Source organism: Bufo gargarizans, chromosome 1 (assembly GCF_014858855.1).
Source record: "Bufo gargarizans isolate SCDJY-AF-19 chromosome 1, ASM1485885v1, whole genome shotgun sequence".
NCBI lineage: Eukaryota > Metazoa > Chordata > Amphibia > Anura > Bufonidae > Bufo > Bufo gargarizans.
The window spans coordinates 592,987,013-593,008,038 of NC_058080.1; the positions used below are offsets into that span (position 1 = coordinate 592,987,013).

The 21,026-nt window shown below is 46.8% G+C and overlaps 1 protein-coding gene across 1 annotated transcript; it reads left to right on the forward strand.

Annotated features, from left to right (window-relative positions):
- The first annotated feature begins 21 nt into the window (after positions 1-21).
- Positions 22-11,146, forward strand: HINT1 (histidine triad nucleotide binding protein 1). The gene is made up of 3 exons (XM_044275856.1): positions 22-177; positions 9,395-9,499; positions 10,843-11,146. Exons 1-3 carry the CDS (start codon positions 67-69, stop codon positions 11,005-11,007), a joined length of 381 nt encoding a protein of 126 aa, XP_044131791.1. The 5' UTR covers positions 22-66; the 3' UTR covers positions 11,008-11,146.
- Positions 11,147-21,026: the final 9,880 nt, after the last annotated feature.

Genomic DNA, 21,026 nt, shown 5'->3' on the forward strand with positions numbered 1-21,026 from the left:
GGTTTATGAGCCGCCTACCACACTACAAGCCCCGCCCCGTGTTCTGTCAGCTCTCGGGTTGCAGCCATGGCGGATGAGATCAGCAAAGCGCAGGCAGCCAGTCCTGGCGGGGAAACCATATTCGCTAAAATAATTCGTAAGGAAATCCCGGCCAACGTCTTCTATGAGGATGATCAAGTACGTGGCGGAGCCGGAGAAGTCCTGCGGGGTCCTGACCGTTACACGTGGTCAGCCTGGGGGAAGGGGGATGGGACTGTCACACTGAGAGGCGGCTGGCTGTGGATGATTGGGGGGAGATTTATCAAAACTGGTGGAAAGGAAAACTAGTTTATTTGCCCATAGCAACCAATTGCTCCTATCAGATTGCACCTTTCATTTTTCACAGCTCCTTTTGAAAATGAAAGCTAGAATCTGATTGGTTGCTGTGGACAACTAAACAAATTTTCCTTTGCTTGAGTTTTGATAAATCTCCCCCATGTGTCTATAGACCCGAGAGCCCTACTGGGTTAGGTTATTGGATGGTGTTGTATTAATTGACAGGCCAGGTAGTGGCAAAACAGCGAGGAAAGGGCTGGACACGTAAATGAGGGGAGCTTGGGTGCAACTACAGGACCGGTAACGCCCAGTTCATGGCTAATTTGCATATTAAGAAAAAACAGAATTTGGGACCCGAGCCTCAGATCAACCACAACAAAAATAAAAAGGTGAACCACGGCTACGTGTCTATGGAAACAGCTGGATAGGGAGGTCACAGGCGACAGATTCCCTTTCAAAGGTGAGTAAGGCAACTTTCACGGTGCCCGATCGTGTCGGATCCGGTGAACTTGGGCAGGCCGTTCCTCTGCCAGAATTCAGAATGCTTCTCTGAACATAGCCTAAGGCTACTTTCACACTAGCGGCAGGATGGATCCGACAGGCTGTTCACCCTGTCGGATCTGTCCTGCCGCTATTTCGTCGTGCCGCCGGACCGCCGCTTCTTCCCCATTGACTATAATGAGGATGTGGGCGGAGCTCCGGCACAGTGAGAGGCCAACGGACTAAAAAGTTTGGCATGCAGTACTTTTAGGCCTCATGCACACGACCGTTTTTTTTAAGGTCCGCAAAAACGGGGTCCGTAGGTCCGTGATCCGTGACCGTTTTTTCGTCCGTGGGTCTTCCTTGTTTTTTGGCGGATCCACGGACATGAAAAATGAAAAAAATATCTAAGTCAAGTTTGCCATTGAAATGATAGGAAAAAACAGACACGGATCACTGACACGGATCACGGACACGGATGACAATCTTGTGTGCATCCGTGATTTTTCACTGACCCATTGACTTGAATGGGTCCGTGAACCGTTGGCCGTGAAAAAAATAGGACAGGTCCTATTTTTTTCACGGCCAGGAAAAACGGATCACGGATGCGGCTGCCAAACGGTGCATTTTCAGATTGAAAGTCAATGGGTCCGCGAAAAAAAACGGAAAACGGCCCAATGGCCACGGATGCATGAGGCCTTAGTCTGGCAGCCTCTCGCCGCGCACTGCCGTGCTGCGCTGTCGCTCCGCCCCCCCCTTCCCATTATAGTCATTGGGGACGGAGCGGCGGCAGGACGGATTCGACAGGGTGAACAGCCTGTCGGATCCGTCCTGCCACTAGTGTGAAAGTAGCCTAAGGCCTCTTTCACATGAGTGTGACGGATTGGCTCCGGATGCGTTCAGTGAAACTCGCACCATTTTGTAAGCAAATTCAGTCAGTTTCGTTTGCGATTGCGTTCAGTTATTTCCGTGCGGGTGCAATGCGTTTTGATGCCTTTTTTTACACGCCTGATAAAAAAACTGAATGTTTACAAACAACATCTCTTAGCAACCATCAGTAAAAAATGCATTGCATCCGCACTTGCTTCTGGATGCAATGCGTTTTTCACTGAAGATCCATTCACTTCTATGGCCCCTTTCACACGGGCGAGTATTCCGCGCGGGTTGAACGCATTGCACCCGCACTAAATCCTGACCCATTCATTTCTATGGGGCTGTTCACATGAGCAGTGATTTTCACGCATCACTTATGTGTTGCGTGAAAATCGCAGCATGCTCTATTTTGTGCGTTTTTCACGACGCAGACCCCATAGAAGTGGATGGGGTTGCGTGAAAATCGCAAGCAAGTGCGGATGCGTTGTGATTTTTCACGCACGGTTGCTAGGAGACGATCGAGATGGAGACCCGATCATTATTATTTTCCCTTATAACATGGTTATAAGTGAAAATAATAGCATTCGGAATACAGAATGCATAGTAAAATAGCGCTGGAGGGGTTAAAAAAAAAAGTAAAAAATAAGCCTGGCTATGAGCTGAGTGCTGCGATTGCCCAGCTCTACAGCATAGGAGAAGGAGACCGCGGCAGGTTCCCCTGGTGAACGTACCGGAGGCTATAACCGGAGAACAGAGCGGCGCCCGGGGATAACAGTTAGTGCAGGGAGATCCCTGGGCGCCGCTCTACACGTCGGTATAGTTAGTTTAGATACTTTATTCTGGTGAAAGGTCCTCTTTAATATTCGATCTGTGAGGGTCCTACACAGGGCTCCAGATGGCGACCAAAATGGTTCGCAAATGCGACCTAAAATTGCTAAATGGCGACAAGACTTTGTAGTCTTGTCGCCATTTGCGCCTAGACCAGCCGCTGCTCTGCCACTTTCACATTAAACTGACATGGCACGCGCTGCTGTCAGTGCGTGCCATGTTCTTCTCAACAGCACAGGGGAGAAGGAGGCGGTCCCTCCCCCTGCACCGCTGCCACCAATGGGCTGATAGCAGGGAGGAGGAGGGGAGGGGCTATGGCCACTGCGCCACCAATGAATATTGTTTACGCTTAATACAAATGCAGGCTGCGGGTGCCTCTATGACTGCGCGCTGCGATCCGCCGCTATTAACCCCCTCAGGTGCCGCAGCAGGGAGAGTGTAAGATCCTATTCACCCTGATAAAGCTCTATCAGGGTGAATAGGACAATGGATAAAAGATCCCAGGTTCTGGCCCCTAAGGGGGGAAATAGGTATTAAAAAAACAAACAAACACCAAAATATTAAGTTTAAATCACCCCCTTGCCCAATTTTACATATAAAATATATAAACAATAAAAAATATTACATATCGCCATTCCCGAAAAAAAGTGCGAACCATTAAAAAATATCTCCTATGCGTTAAACGCCGTGAAAAAAAAACTTGCAATTCCTGTTGGCCTCAGCATGGACATCCAGCTAAGACTGGGTTCACATCTGAGCGTTTTACAGCGCGTTCCTACGCTCTGTAAAACACTCAACAAGGAGAAACCAATGATTCCCTATGGGAATGGTTCTCACCTGGGCGTTTTACAGCGCGTACGATCGCGCTGTAAAACGCCCGACGCCCCAAGAAGTACATGAGCTTCTTTGGGGCGTCTCGTCGCGCGTTCCCGTACATAGACTTTCTGGAATGCGCGACAATGGGCGTTCGCTTGTCTCTGTATGCGCGATTGCAAACGCCGGTACAATCGCGCATACAGAGCGCTCCTTTCAGAACGCTCAGGTGTGAACCCAGGGTAATGCAAAAGAGCGTCCATGGGGCACTGGAGGCCATTTCACCTGCATTGGACTTTTATACTGCAAAGAAAGCTATGGAATAGCATAGTAGACGATGCAGTGTACTGCAAAGATATACAGTAAAAAAATGTAGTGAGGTATACATTTTTTTAAAAACTTCTTTTGGGGTAGTGAACCTATGGGCAATATAGTCCACAGTGGGACAGATTGGAGGTATACACAGGGACGATGCCACTGTGTAGACATGTAGCACACGTCACCCATAGCTTCCCATGTTAAATAAACATATGCCATGTAGTCCAGGTATTTGTATGGAATAGCAGAGCAGGTAGCGCTATAACGTTCTGTTATACCAGCGCAGCAGACGCCAAAAGGCCGCTCTTTTCACGTCCTTATGTGCTAGACGTGTGCTTTCCCAGTGCATACACTTACGACACTGCAAACACCTTGTGACTACATCCTCGGGCCTCTTTCGCAGCGATATGAATGTGTCAAGTGGTTCTACATGCAAGTGGAATTTTTTTGTCTGCGATTATGTTCAGCAGTTTTTTCCGTCAGGTGTGCATCAATTTTACATCCGTTTTTCATGTGTGTGTGTGAAGGATAACTCTCATCATCTCCTGGCAGCAATCGGTGAAAAATGGACTCCATGTGCTATCATTTTTATTCACTGACCCATTGATTTAAATAAACCAGTCCTGCATGAAAAACTGAAAGTAGGGGATGTCACGAGATGGTCACTGAGAAACCGTGCACCGACCCATTAAAGTGGATGGATAAAAAAAACAACCGCACCTAGACGGAATAGTCGCTTATAGTTTATTCCTTTGCCCTCGTTGCAGCCACAACATACAGGCAATTTTAATATGAAGTGATGTCTGTATCTCCGTGTGCAAGACACGGTCCAAAATAGGACATGCTGCTGAGTTCTCGGCCCGGACCATGGGTCCCTGCCAAACAGACGCAGTCATCTGAAATAGAACCGTCTAAAGCCTGCCCCGCGTCTAGTAATCGGGTTTCTAAAATAGTTTAATGAAGTGCGTGTGATTTTTAGGGTATGTTCCTTTGTAGAGAGTCCAGTTCAGATTTTCTGCAGCAGTGAAGTGCACACCAATCTTCCAGATGTTGTTGTGAAAGTGCCGCACTGCGCAATAGCTGCAGGTTCCACCAATCTGAGGCAGATATCCGCAACCACCCGTAGCGGGTACACTGCAGATGGTCTGCACCAAATGGGCGAGGAATTCATTGCAGAAAAGTTGCAGGTTTGCCTCCGATTTCACCCTCTATATTGAAAAGAATGAAATTCACAACATATGGGCTTTTTTAGACGTCGGTTAATCACGGATGCTGCAGATTCTCTGTAGCAGAATTGCCGGTGAAGAATCCACAGCATCCGTGCAAGGTGAATGAGATTTCTAGGAATTTACAGAAACCCATAGCTTAAACTGAATTGCGCTGCAGGTTTTCAGTCTTCAGCGTGTCCGTTTGTGTTGCGGCTTTAAGTGGTTGAAAACAGCAGAAGACCCGCACTGTTCTGCAGCAGGGTCGCCCCAGAAAACAGCCCATTTTGGATGTTTTTTGCAACTATGGTTTTCAGAGAACTACATAGCCAAGTTTCCCTGCCTGAAATTGTGCAGCAAAGTAGCCCAGCGTGGATCTACCCTTAAAGGGATTCTGTCACCTCCCCTAAGCCAAAAAACGATTTTAAAGCAGCCATGAAGCACAGCTTACCTGGATTAGGCTGTGCTCTTTTATCTTGAAATCCGTCCAGCAGTTACTGCAAAAAACGACTTTGATTGATATGTAAATGTGTCCTGAAGGTGCCCAGAGGGGCGTTTTTTTCCTCTTAGAGAGCCCAGTACCGCCCCTCTTTCAGTGCCCAGCCCGCCTTCCTTGTACTGTCTAACCGCCGCCCCCAGCCTGCCACAGCCTCTCCTCCCCCTCCCTCAGTCAGCAGGGAAGAGCGAGCATCGGACGTCACTGGGCTCGGCGCATGCCCAGTGACGAGGATGAAGCTCCTGCCCACAGTCTCCTGCTGATCGCACAGGCGCAGCCCTCAGTGGGTACTGCGCCTGTGCAAGAGTTCGTTCGGCGTGAGGGAGAGGGAGGAGAGGCTGTGGCAGGCTGGGGGCGGCGGTTAGACAGTACAAGGAAGGCGGGCTGGGCACTGAAAGAGGGGCGGTACTGGGCTCTCTAAGAGGAAAAAAACGCCCCTCTGGGCACCTTCAGGACACATTTACATATCAATCAAAGTCGTTTTTTGCAGTAACTGCTGGACGGATTTCAAGATAAAAGAGCACAGCCTAATCCAGGTAAGCTGTGCTTCATGGCTGCTTTAAAATCGTTTTTTGGCTTAGGGGAGGTGACAGAATCCCTTTAAAGGGGTTGTCTTAAGTTTTATATATATATATATATATATAATTTTTTTTTTACTAAAGTGCTTAGAGACTGGTAAAGTAATAAAAAAAAAAAAAAAAAAACTCACCGTCCTGTGCCCGCTCTGATCTAGTGTTGCCGCTCTCTCCTCTCTCATGAGTACAACCAGTGACATATCATTTGGCTGTAGCGGTGATGTAGCCAGTGATTGGCTGCTGCAGTATATGGAACGTCACAGCCTGGGGAGGAGGACTGAGGGAGTGCATGGAACGTCACAGCCTGAGGAGGAGGACTGAGGGAGTGCAGGAAGGCATGGAACGTCACAGCCTGAGGAGGAGGACTGAGGGAGTGCAGGAGGGTATGGAACGTCACAGCCTGGGGAGGAGGACTGAGGGAGTGCATGGAACGTCACAGAGCCTGAGGAGGAGGACTGAGGGAGTGCAGGAGGGTATGGAACGTCACAGCCTGAGGAGGAGTACTGAGGGAGTGCAGGAGGGTATGGAACGTCACAGCCTGGGGAAGAGGACTGAGGGAGTGCAGCAGGGTATGGAACGTCACAGCCTGGGGAGGAGGACTGAGGGAGTGCAGGAGGGTATGGAACGTCACAGCCTGGGGAAGAGGACTGAGGGAGTGCAGCAGGGTATGGAACGTCACAGCCTGGGGAGGAGGACTGAGGGAGTGCAGAAGGGTATGGAACGTCACAGCCTGGGGAGCAGGACTGAGGGAGTGCAGGAGGGTATGGAATGTCACAGCCTGGGGAGGAGGACTGAGGGAGTGCAGAAGGGTATGGAACGTCACATCCTGGGGAGCAGGACTGAGGGAGGGCATGGAACGTCACAGCCTGGGGAAGAGGACTGAGGGAGTTCAGCAGGGTATGGAACGTCACAGCCTGGGGAGGAGGACTGAGGGAGTGCAGGAGGGCATGGAATGTCACAGCCTGGGGAAGAGGACTGAGGGAGTGCAGGAGGGTATGGTAAGGTTTTTTTTTAATTTTTTTATTATTATTATTTTATTTTACCAGGCTTGCTATAAATTAAATAAAAAAGTCTTAAAGGGAGTCTGTCATCAGATTTAACCCCTCTAACCTAAACATATGCTCATGTCCAGACTAATAAGAAGAATCCTAAGCTGGCCTTATTAAACCTCACTGTGGCTCTATTTGCCCCAAAAAACGGGTTTTTATAACCTGTCAATCACTTAAGGTGCCCAAGGGGAGGTCCGTTTAATACAGGGTGCCCGGCCGCACCCCTCGCCGTCCGGTGCCCAGCGCCGCCTTCCCTGTCTTTAGCGGCGCCTTCTACAGCTCAGCGCTGCCTCCGCAATCCTCCCCGTCCCTCTGCCAGATCCCGCGCCACAGCCTGATGCGCCCGTGCAGCGCTTTCGTTGAGCAAAGTGCACATGCGCCGGCCCGAGCCACAGTGAGGTTTAATAAGGCCAGCTTAGGATTCTTCTTAGTCTGGACATGAGCATATGTTTAGGTTACAGGGGTTAAATCTGATGACAGAATCCCTTTAACATGTGAATGTTCAGACATATTGCACCACTCAAAATGCAGTTTACGAAATCTGTTGGAAAGAAATGGCGGGAAATCTGCACAGGTTCTTTTCCTCAGTATGTGACATTCGCTGTCACTGTGCTGTACTATACTGCAGATGTTCCGTTCTTACAACTTTCTTGCACTTTGGTTACATTTTAGACATCAGATGTGCTCTGTCTCTGCCTTTATGAGCAGCGAGGTGAACACATCCAAAGTCCAGGGTTTCCTCTCCTTGTTTCTTGGTGTAAAACATTTACAGCCTGTGGCAAGAGGACAGTGTTCTTCTGCTATGTATCAGGAATATTCTCCGGCCGCCCTCCGTGCACGCAGTCGTATCTGAAAAAACAGATAGTACAGTGAAGAAAACGACAGTTATGTACCACAAGGATATGCAACTGCGACTTTAGCCGATGTACATGTATTCCTGTCAGGAACACGACGGAGCCCTTTTGCACCACCGTCAAGGTATCTCAGCGTGGCATGGGTCCTACCACTAGACTACCTACCTACACATTTCATTGTGGTGCACCTTTCACAGTGATTTTCGATTTTTATATTTGCATCCACACATTATCCCATCTTGTGTAGGATGCCTTTGTGGTGCATGTGGTCCGCTGCCAACATCCTCTATTGTATGCGTTTTTTGCCGCTAGCAACGGATCACATGCTACATGCTACAGTGTTTGGGGTTTTTGAGCATTTCCTCCCATTTAAGCCACTTTATTTAAGTTATTTTTCTAAATACTCATTCTCCCATTAAAGGGGGTTATCTAATTCTAATAATGCTCCCCACAATGCCCCGGCCCCTCCTATAAATCATACAGTACTTACCCCGCTCCCAGGCACCCTCGTCACTACGGAACCCTGCTCGGCAACCACTGCCAGCCCCCCTTGCCCCATGGGTAACGTCAGCGGCTGTGTTTATGGTGTTTATTTTTATTTTTTTACTATCTGTGAGGGGCAGATAACTGGGCATACTGCTGGGGGCACGTAACTGAGTATATTACTGGGGGCACAAAACAGGACATATTACTGGGAGCATAGCTAGGCATAAATAAAGGTGGAATAATTACTATGTGGGGGCATTAAGAGGACTGGTTAGAATTAGGTGCATAGTTATGTTTTGGGTATAGTTAGAGGCGTGGCCTAGTACTGAAAAAATTTGTTTTCTCTTTGTTCATTTAGAAAGTAGAGAGGTATGGCGCTGTACTCGCCTCCAGAACTGCCATAGAAATGAATGGAGCAGCCACTCGTATGTGCGACCAGTTGCTCCTGCAGCCCTCCTGAAATGAATGAGTGTATGGGGCCCTCGTTCTCATGATTGGTGGGGGTCCCAGCGGTAGAACCCCCATTATCTAATAGTTATCCCCTTTCGATTCGATGGGGGATAATTTGAAGCAACCGGAATACCCCTTTAACCTTGGTGATCAGTGTAATGCATAGGTCCTAACCCTTGGTCCAAGAGACTGACCATCATAGACTTGGTATATGCCAGGGGTGGCGAACCTATGGCATCGGTGCCAGAGGTGGCACTCAGAGCCCTCTCTCTGGGCACCCGCACCCTGGAAAAAGTCTAAGGTGTACCAATATGTATTAGACTATTCCTGCCATTAATCAGCACAGGGCGCACTATCAACAGCACAGGCAGCGCACTGAATTCAGGCTAAATGATAAGTACATAGAAGATTTACTATATTGGTATTTAGGTTAAATTGCCGTGTTGGCACTTTGTGATAAATAAGTGGGTTTTGGGTTGCAGTTTGGGCACTCTGTCTCTAAAAGGTTCACCATCACTGGTATATGCTGATTCCACTGTCTACCTGATCTCTCCTCATTTCTTGGTCCATCCAGAGCCTTCATTCCCTGTATTATATTAGCCCCGAGGTTTATTATCTCTGTTTAATGTATCTTGATTTTCTTCTTTTGTAGTGTATCGCTTTCCACGATATCTCGCCACAAGCGCCAACGCATTTCCTAGTGGTGCCCAAGAAGGCCATTAGCCGCCTTTCAGAAGCGAATGCTGCTGATGAAGCTGTAAGTGAAATTGTGTCCATGTTGATTAATAACTGGCTTCTTTTAACCCATTGAGGATGCGTTGCCTCCAGCCGTACGGAAAACAGGGACCGATTTAGTTTACATTCACACGACCGTATAACATTTTGCGGAATAGATGTGGATCTATTCATTCCTATGGGTGAATAGAATGTAGGGACAATATTCAGTATGTTGCCCGCATCTGTGTTTCCAGACACACGGTTCCGTTATTTGCAGACCGCAAAATAGAAAAGGGTTACATGCGGTCTTGTGAATGTACCCTTACTGTGATGTCTTCTGCTTAAACCAGGAGCAGACCAGAAACCCACAGCTAGGAAGGTGGCACACTGGAGTATAAGTCCTACTGGGGGTTTGCTGGAGAGGAGGAGAAATGGGATTTATTAGACCGATAAGTGTTGGTTACAAACGTCAAGCACAAAAAAGCAAATTAATTCTGCCGTATTCTCTTTATGTATAATAAGCACAGGTTACTTACAACTAAATTAAGTAAAGGCCCAAAAACAGTAATGGCCAGCATCACAACCCCTCAACAAGCCCGCAAATTGTGGTCCCCAATGCACGGAACGGATGCACAACGTTCGTGTGCAAAAGGCCTAAAGTGTAGAGCCCCTTTAAGATAGTTTGGTAGTAGATACTGCACCACACTGGGGAACAACTGGCGGCCTCTGTGCACCCTTGCTTCCTCTGCCAGCCTCTCCCTTTCCTTGTCTGACAGGGCCAGGTGAGATGACTATGCAGGAACCTGGCCCTGTCTGTTAAAGAGAACCTGTCACAGGGATTTTGTGTATAGAGCTGAGGACATCGGTTGCTAGATGACAGCTAGCACATCCGCAATACCCAGTCCCCATAGCTCTGTGTGCTTTTATCGTGTAAAAAAAAAACCAATTTGATACATATGCAAATTAACCTGAGATTAATCCTGTACGTGAGGTGAGTCAGGGACAGGACTCATCTCAGGTTAATTTGCATATGTTTCATATCGTCTAAGGGTGACCTGTAGGCTATATGAGGAACCATGGTGAACATGATGGAAGTATTATTTCCACTGGTCATTGTGTATAACATGATAGAAGGGAATTGTCATGTCTTGTGAAGCTTTGGCTTCTGTCTGGTTTTACTATTCATTGTATCACTGACCCAGAGTGGATTAGGTCGCCTCTGCTTGCTTGGTGGAATTGACCTTCAGGTTCCCTAGACCAGTGTTCTGTCCATATGGTAGAGTCTCTGACATTAGCCTATTATGTCGTATTGGGAAAAATGTAATACTAGTCGAACAATACAATGCAGCCAAATTTAACACTTTTTTCCTCTTCTTCTTTCAGCTTCTAGGACATCTGATGATCGTTGGCAAAAAATGTGCAATTGATCTGGGCCTAACAAATGGCTACCGCCTTGTTGTAAATGAGGGACCAGATGGCGGCCAGTCTGTGTACCACCTTCACCTGCATGTTCTTGGAGGACGTCAGCTGGGCTGGCCTCCAGGCTAATGGCCATTTGTGTACGACACACAAACAGAGCGGTCTCAGTCTGTCCAGTCCGATGATATGCATTCTCTTAATGTCGGCTCCAATAAGTAGTAATTTGTGTAGACAAGGCATGCAACGAATAAACTGGACATGGAATGAATACATTGACCTCGTTTCTTCAGTGTGGGTGGGGCTGGTCTTCACATCTATACAGTTGAAACTCAAAAAATTTGAATATCGTGGAAAAGTCCATTTATTTCAGTAATGCAAATTAAAGGGGTTATCCCATCTTAGACAATGGGGGCATATCGCAAGGATATGCCCCCATTGTCTGATAGGTGCGGGTCCCACTGCTGGGACCCGCACCTATAAGGAGAACGGAGCAGAGAAAGTGGAGGAGGGCGCACGGCGCATGCGCAGCCGCCCTCCGTTCATTTCTATGGAGCCGCCGAAAATAGCCGAGCGCTGGCTCGGCTATTTCCGTCGGCCCCATAGAAATGAATGGGAGCGTTGGCCGCGCATGTGCGGTGCGCTCCCATTCACTTCAATGGGAGAGGCGGGGAGCTGCGTCTGGTGGTGGTCGGACCCTGGGAAACCCGGGGTCCTCCAGCCACAACTCTCCCCGGCTCCGTTCTCGTTGTAGGTGCGGGTCCCAGAGGTGGGACCCGCACCTATCAGACAATGGGGGCATATCCTTGCGATATGCCCTCATTGTCTAAGATGGGATAACCCCTTTAAAAGGAATTTTATGAAAAGGCTCAATATTCTAGGCTCAAAGTGTCACACTGTAGTCAGCTAATTAATCCAAACCCCCTGAGCAAAGGGTACCTCAAAATTGTGACTTTGGGGTTTCATAAGCTGTAAGCCATAATCATCCAAATTATAACAAATAAAGGCTTGAAATATCTCTCGCTTTGCATGTAATTATAGACTCATATATTAGTTTCACCTTTCAAGTTGCATTACTGAAATAAATGAACTTTGCACGATATTAAAAAATTTTGAGTTTCACCTATTTGTTCAGTCATTCAGAATCGTGTCTTTAGGAGCTTTGAAGGCACAAGGTATATGGACATTTTCTCCTTAGCTCCCTCCCTAAGATTTATACTAGATGTAATTCTAGTGTCTGTGATTCCAGCAGCAGTTTTTGCTTGTGAGATAATTAGTAAAATCATTTTACAGATGACTGCGGTTTGCAGTGAGTTCTGTATTTTACATTGGCTGTATCAAGCTTTATGCGGCTCACATTTTGTAATGGACCAGATTTGCTTTAGGTCTTTTATTTAGTGACTATTGAAATATTTTTTGATTTGGCTTTTTTTCCCCTCACCCATGACAGCACCCATGCGAGTAGGACCTCCCATCCTGGACAGGAAACCTGAAGAGATAAAATTGTTCACACCCCTACCACACCTCAGTTCAGATCTCCTGTCCTTTGGATAGGAGGTACCTAGGGAGTTCTTGCTACTAGCTTTGGGTTTACACTTAAGGGCTGTGGGAGGTCCGGGTCTACATACTATGAGGGGCCTATCCCAGATGGTGTAAGTCTCTTTATGGAGCTGCTTTTCTCCTGTCTCCTCCCAGTCCCTCGCCTTGGTGGGATTCGCTGTGGACGTGTCAGGGTGGCACCGGTCCAGCCAGTAAGGCCATTGCAGCATTACAGATTCTAAGATGGCTGCTGGAGGCATCGCAATGCTCCTGGGCATGTGGGAATGACATCACCCCTGACGTAACGCGACTTCCAGTGCAGGCCCATGCCAGTTGGATTAGGGAACCCTTTGGTCTATTGGGTTAAAAGGAGGCCAGGTGCGTGCAAATCTGCACAGGAGAAGGCAGCCAATTCATCTTTGGCACAGTGCTCCTTGGAATAATGTTGGAGCAGAGTGAGCCTTTGAGCAGGGCCGGCGTCAGCACCCAGCATACCTGGGCAAGTTCCGGGACCCCCTGCTCCTGGGAGGGGGAGGGGGGGGGGCGCCCACTGAGCTGCTATGAGCACTTCCATCAATGACACTGCTGTTATTTCATTTACACAGTACCCCTCTGGTGGGCCCTCTGATAGTCACATGAGGCCGGCTGCTGCAGAGCTTCATACACTCCCCCTCTACACAAGATGTGCTGCCTGAAGACAGAGACCGCAGGGCTGGAGCAGAAGTGTGAACACAGACTGTGACTGTCTCTTCTCTGTGGGACAGGAGGGTGGGCAGGCTGAACTCTTCGAGTTGCTGCTGGATGCTGTATACAAACCGCTTCATGCTATTTGGTTGTTTTACTGCCTCATTAAGCAGTTTGCCTCCATGATACCTGCCCCCCCTTCATATCCTGTCTTATCTCATCCTCATGGAGCCCCTGCTGTCTCCTTTCCTCCCTAATGTATCCAGAGCTCCTGTTCCACCCTCCTATCTCCTATTGCTGCCCTGCACAGACCTCCTGCCCCTACTTCTTGTATGAATCCCCCTTAGAGCCCCTTTCACCTACTTGCTGTGTCCACCCCATCTGTTCATCCAGGGCCCCGGGTCCCTGTCTCACTCCTCTGCCTCTCATTATCGTGGCGTCTGAACCGCATTCACCATAAGGACCTAACGTAACAGAGTCATGTGACTGTGCTCCTCACACCGTACTGTGCCCCCTTATACCCTGTATTGTGCCCTCTTACCACACAATGTACAGTGCCCCTAGTCATTCCCTCTACTGTGCCCCCTTATACCCTTTTAGCCGATCACTGTATGGTGGTGGTATCCGGTCAATGTGTGGCGGTGGTATCTGGTCACTGTATGGCGGTGGTATTGATAAAGTAGCCCTAAATTAGAGCATTTGAGAAGCACTCTGGTGCTCCAAATCAATGTACCCCAAGGGGGTTAATATCCACGCGTGGTTGAGAGACTGGACACTGACACAGAAGCTGGTCAAAGCAATTTCTTATTTATTACAGAAAGTAAGCGGTATATGTATCTTCAGAAAAGGGCAGTACTTTCTGATGCCCAGGCATTATTTAATTGGCTCAAAAGGAAGAAGAGATAAGAGAAACAGAGATAACATCCTAACATCTGCGCACTGTGTATCACTTTGGAATATGAACTAATGTAAACATCTAAGTGTCCGCCTTCTTGTAATGGCGTCTATTCTAACAATAATACTGCATACGTCATATGTGACACTTCAAGGAGGTGCTTCTCTGTAGATAGTGAATAATATGTATATATCATCAAGTCATATGATTGTCTTGTGCATTCCTCCACAATCTATACACCTCCCTTGGGACACCTGTACAAAGATGAGAAAACAGACCCTTCCCACAGCAGAGCACTTTGCCCCCCCCCTCTCTTCTCCAGTCTTGAAACAAAGAGGGGGGTGGGAGGCACTTGAAGAAGAAAAAGTTAACTCATTACAGTCCTAGAGATACAAAATATAGAATAAAATTCACACATCTTTAACAGTCCCCCCTTGAATTTTAATTCTCTCCCTAAACATCTGTCCCAATGCTCCGCCTCCTCTTCACCAGCTTCCATGACAAGCCATTCCTAGTGAACAGCCTCCCATGACACTGGATTTGAGCACGGGGAAGTGAGATGATCTTTCCCTAATTGCGTTGACATCACATGGGGGGGGGGGGGGGACTGGAGGTCATCAGTGCTTCTGATTTGACTGGACCGAAGTTTTCATACAATTTTTCCATATTCTTTTGAGTCATGATCAACAGTCACACAAGGGAAAACCAGTCTCAACACTTCCTTGAAATCAATCCAATTATGCTTTTCTTTGAGCTTCACTGTGCTTGTGGTCAACAACACTCGGAATGGACCATCAAACCAGGGGTTTAGGACTTTCCTAACGTGTCTTTTACTACCACCCAATCTTCACACACAAGTGGGTGGGTTCCTGGCACTTTATCAAAACCTGGAAGTGAAGCAAAAACTCGAAAATGTACTTTAGTCAAATGCTTGTACAAAACTGAACACATAATCTGTCAGACAACCATGTTTCATCTGACCCAAAAAGGACCTTATAGGGACAAAGGCCTGTCTCACGGTTAGGCGTCTACCTTACTAAAAGAGGGCTACCAGCAGGCACTTAATTAAGGCTTTTGAATCTTTAGTGTCCCGTTCAGTTCCTTTTCCCTACTCTACTGCTGCTTTGTGGATGGTACGAAGCATGTAAGGCCTGTCCTACACCCAAAACCTTCATCATCTCCTGCATCACTTCACCTGTGAAGTGAACACCTGTGTCACTTTCAATGATCTAAGGTACCCCATACCTGCACACAACTTCGGCCATAATCTTCTTTACTTCTTTGGGTACGGTTTTGGCCATCCTGAAAACAAGTAATCACATATCAATACATGCCCACCTTGGGTAGATGAAGGTAGTCTGCAAATGTTGAAACAGATACAAAAAGCAAGACGTGTTTCTTGGGTACCTTAACCACCTTGCCCACGTTCTGGGCACAAATCATTTCATCCTTGAGCATGTCTGACTGTTACAGTGCTGAACCCTTGGGCGTACCATATGTTATGTACTAAATCACACATAGCAGTTTTTGTCTGGTGCATCACTCCATGGGTTGCCTGTGGCATCGTGGAGTAGAGGGACCTGGGAAGGCAAAGTTTCCCTTCTTATTTGTAGTCCCCCCTTTTACATCCACCACTCTCTTTCCTCCTTCCCCATTTGGTTCTTTAAGGTCTTAAGAACTTTCGGGAGACAGGAGGAGTTATTTCAGGGACCTGAACTGTGGCCACTTAAGACAGGGGTCTGCTTAGGTAATTTGGCAGCCATTTTTGCCACCCGATCTGCCGTGGCTTTCCCCTTTGCCTCCTCTGCATCTGTTTACAGTGGCCTTTTGTTGCTATCATCACCCCTCATGTTAGTGACAAGAGGGCTTCCATCAGAGACCTCACTGCTTCCCCATTTTCGATGGGTTTACCTGAAGCGATCAAGGAGTCTCTGGCTTTCCATATGGGCCCATAGTCATGGGCTATCCCAAAAGCACACCTGGAATTAGTGTAAATGTTGGCTGTTTTTCCATCTGCATATCTGCAAGCCATCTCCAGAGTCTTTTAGCTCCCCTTCTTGAGCAGACATGTGTGGTAGTTCACGAGGCCATACCTCGATCCATCCACAAAGAGCACATGATCTAGATTACCTAATGGCTGATTTACCAAATCCCACTACCTCTTGTGACATCATCTGCAAACAGTCAGGAGCCTCTTCCTTTGAATCTGGAAGAAAAGTTTAAAGTGCGCTGCCCTAACTCTTCCCTCCCCCCTTGGTCCAGAGGCAACAGGGTGGCTGGGTCCAAAGTATTACACCTTTGGAGAGCAACATTGTCAGGCAACAAAATGGAACACTGCATTCTCAAATAATGGGCAACAAAACAATCATTTGGATTGTACGTTCATGAGGATAGATGTAATATCACCATCACTTTGTGGTTCAGAACTATCTCAGAGCTTTCATCAAGCATAGCTAGTACAACTACTACAGCTTTGATGCAGAAAGGGGCACCTCTGGCCATGGGATCAAGTATGACTGAATAATATGCTACGGGGCGTTATTGCTGGCCATGCAGTCATGGCCACTCACTTCATAACAATACAATCTAAATGTAATAATCTGATAGGCTCAGTGTGGGGGAACACAAAATTGCCAGTTCTAGGCATAAAAAGCATCTACAACCTCATCTGTGAGGCGGTAGGGACTAAAGGACAAATCAATCACAGTGGAGTGAGTAGGGGTAATGGGAACCTGAGCCGACAAGGTGTGTGTGTATTGGGCACGATGTGGGTGTTAGAAACTGTGGCTTCATTATCGGCATGTAGGTCAGCTTCTGGGAGTATTGATACAAACATGGACCAGGGAATTTTATTCCTGGTCGTTGAGGGCACCTGTAAGCTTCACAGTGCCGTCCTCCTGATATGAGATACTAGCATGTACTTTTGCAAGCAATTCTGCACCCAGGAGGCAACAAGGGGCGTTACCTCTGACCAGCAAACGGGCAAGCGCATCTTGGTTAGGGGCAAATCTAATATGGATAGTTGCTGTTGAAAAGGGAGCGTACTACTTTCCTATCCACTTCTACCCAAAGACTGATGTCCTTGGAGAGTAAATCAGGGGAGGCCATGTTTGCTGTGCACAACTGTCTTGGTGGCTCCAGTATCAATCAAAAACGGGACTACTTCTTTTATCACCCAGAATGAGGGATATCATTGGGCCAGACTGAATCTGCTAAAAATGTTTAAAAGTAGAGCCGATACTGGATTTCCTGTTTCCTAATCTTGATCTAACCCCCCCCCCCCTCACCTGTCTTTCTTTGTGTTCTCCTTATGACAATAAAACATGGGTGTCTGTGGGGAGGGACATGGGTGTCTGTGGGGGTGTCTGTGGGGAGGGACAGTGATCCGGGCATGGTCAACATAGAATACTATTCTCTCGTGTGGTGTGGACGAGGAGTACCACACACAGCACAACACTCTCTCTTCTGGGATCTGGGTCCCCAGACTCTGCAGGCCCATCTCCCAGGACCATTATAGGGTGGCAGACTTACTTTTTCCTCACTTCAATGAGGCGTTTGACATGAGGGCTGAAGCAATGCCAAAGGAACACTACCTATTGGCACCACTGAACTACCCAATGCTGCTTGATGTTACTCTGCATTTTGGCTTACAGAAGTATCCAACTTTTCCTATTGCGGAATTAATAGACTGGAAAACTGGACTTCTCATGTTCCATGGGAGTGTCTTATAACTAGGGGATGGGCACAAGGGCTGTCGTTGTCTGTAGCGTCCACCCCTATCCTCCTCCCTCCGCTCTGAGTCATCTAAGTCCACCCCTTTCAGTCGGACGCTGTGGTCCTCCTTCTGTTCGTTCGTGTCCCAGCTATCCATAAGAACAGAGCTCTGATGTTAAAGCACAACACTTAACATGTAACACGTAACTTCAAACATTGAAACAAACAGATCTGACAATACAGACATGAACACACAAAGTGCCCATAAGAAACTTTTCATTGACTTCAATTTAATGTACAGCTCAATCAACATTGTTGGCACCAATAAAAAAACTAAAATCTTCCAAGAAAAATAAAATAAAATTCTCAATGCGCATATTATTTAAAAACAAATATCGTACTCCATACGCATTCACATTTTTCATGTACTCATTTTCACAAACAGCTCATAACCACGCCCGTATACATAAAATATGAATTGCATTCAGAGCTCTGCTAAAAACATCCATCAGTCTTCACACATTTTCGACTCAACTACAACTCAAAGCCACACCCATTCACATTCCACTGAATCATTTATGTCTTCCAACCCAGCCACACAGTTTTCTTTGTCTGTGCTGCAAGTTTTGGGATGAAACAAACACAGCTTTCCTGGAAACAGATAGCCACACCCAGAATTTCTGATGTTCTATGTCGCTGTTGTGCTGTGTTTTCCAATGTCTTCTGGTCTTCACTCTGTGATTAATCAACTCTTATAAGAAGACAATATACATGTTATAATCATACAGTCATTTTGTTAAAAGCTGGATTCCCACATTACACTGCTTGGGAAAGAAGAAAGAAAATTATTGAACAATTCTTCGTCTTGTATAATATATATTACACATCACTTACTCTGCATGATTCCCTCCCCCCTTTTCTCTTATCTCAGGAATGTTTCTGTGTGAAGGCAGGGGAAAGTGAATCTCTGTAGCTCACACTAGATACAATACTTATCCATTAACTGACCAGGCTATGGGTCTTCCCTATTTCCCTATTTAAACACACATATTATTAGGGTAACAAAACTTAACCAGTTCATTTCAGAACATTTAACACAAGCGCCTTTGATTGCAGACACTGGGGCACTTTCTTGCTAGTGCCGTCAATTAACATCCTGACACTGCTCTGTAACATTCTTTTTCACATTTTAACTTTCAATTCTCCAATAAGATCACATCCTATAATCTCCCTCTTCCCTCGCTACTAGCTAGGGGCTGTATTTTCTCCTTCTTCATAATACTGGGACTGACCCATTTCAACAGCAGTATTTCAGACTGACACACACAAAACAGAGGAGTAAAGAGGCACCTTTAACCCTTTCCTCCACAGACAAAGGATTCACCCTCCCCTCTGGTTGCCTCAAGTCTGACTAGTCAGCTGGGAATCCCCGCACGTCTTCCCCTCTCCAGGGGTCAGGCGGGCTCCGCACGCATCTTCCTGGGGGTCAGGTCAGGTGGAGAATATCTCCGCAGTCTTCCCTTTCTAAGGATCATACGGCTCCACACGTCTTCCTGGCCAGGTCACCCGGAGTTTACTTTGTCCCAAACCTCGGCACTACAGCACCCCCTTCCAAACCAGGAGGTTACTGTCCCCTCCCTTTGTTTGTGGTCTTACTGTCCATGCTCAATTCACTATACTGACACATAAACATATATACACACACCAGAGTGAGCTATCAATTCAGATTATGGTTCTATGGACCCCAGGCTTTCTGCATATTAGCCGACTACTATACTTACATGGGTACCACCTCACAGCAGACTAAGCCAACATGAAGTGAAGAACTAAATGGCAGAAAGATGGGTAAGAGTATTCTTACCGTTCTATTAAAGCCGGCCATCTCCTCTCTGCCGTTCGTCAAGTCCTGGGGCCTCTTGTGTGTCGGCTGTTGATGCTCCCTTCGCCTTGGGGTCCCATCTGGGGTGCCATCTGATAAAGTATCCCTAAATTAGAGCATTTGAGATGCACTCTGGTGCTCCAAATCAATGTACCCCCAGGGGGTTAATATTCAGGCGTGGTTGAGAGACTGGACACTGACACAGATGCTGGTCAAAGCAATCTCTTATTTATTACAGAAAGTAAGCAGTATGTGTATCTTCAGAAAAGGGCAGTACTTTCTGATGCCCAGGCATTATTTCATTGGCTCAAAAGGAAGAAGAGATAAGAGAAACAGAGATAACATCCTAACATCTGCGCACTGTGTATCACTTTGGAATGTGAACTAATGTAAACATCTAAGTGTCCGCCATCTTGTAATGGTGTCTATTCTAACAATAATACTGCATACGTCATATGTGACACTTCAAGGAGGTGCTTCTCTATAGGCAGTGAATAATATGTATATATCATCAAGTCATATGATTGTCTTATGCATTCCTCCACAATCTATACACCTCCCTTGGGACACCTGTACAAAGATGAGAAAACAGACCCTTCCCACAGCACAGCTCTTTGCCCCCCCTCTCTTATCCAGTCTTGAAACAAAGAGGGGGGTGGGAGGCACTTGAAGAAGAAAAAGTTAACTCATTACAGTCCTAGAGATACAAAATATTCCCGCAATTGACGTAATAGTTTGTCATGGTGATCGGGCGGGCATCGGAGCAGCCGTATCCACCGGCATCGCTGACCGCGACATAGAAGGGGTTTGTGTCTGGTAAGGGAGCGCATCGAGTCCCCATGCTGCTGTGGCAAGGACTCGATGTGTCAGAAGGCAGCCCAATGCCATGCAGAGGCTGCCCAATGCCTTGCACGGCATCAGAACCTGCCTTCTACATGTGCCCAGGAGATCCAGCCTCAGACTGGGTCTTCTAGGCAGCCTGTTAGTATACTACTGACTGCAGTACACAAACAGGAAATGCATTATAATACAGATGTATTGTAATACATTGCAGAGGGGATCAGACCCCCAATAGTGAACGTCAGAAATAAAGTAAAGAAAAAGTTTTAAATAAAATTAATAAAGTTTTTAAGTAAAAAAAAAGGAAAAAAACCACACCTTTCCCCTTATTTTATAAAGAAAAACTAACTAACCCACTCATATTAGGTATCGCCGTGTCAGTAATGACCGGCACTTTTAAATATATCACATGATCCACCCTGTCCGATAAATACCATAAAAAAATAAAAACGGTGTAAAAAAAAGCTATTTTTCTCGCCTTACATCACAAAAAGTGCAACACCAAGCGATCAAAAAGGCGTATGTCCCACAAAATGGTATCAATAAAACCGTCACCTCATCCACAAAAAAATTATACCCTACCTAAGACAATTGGTCAGA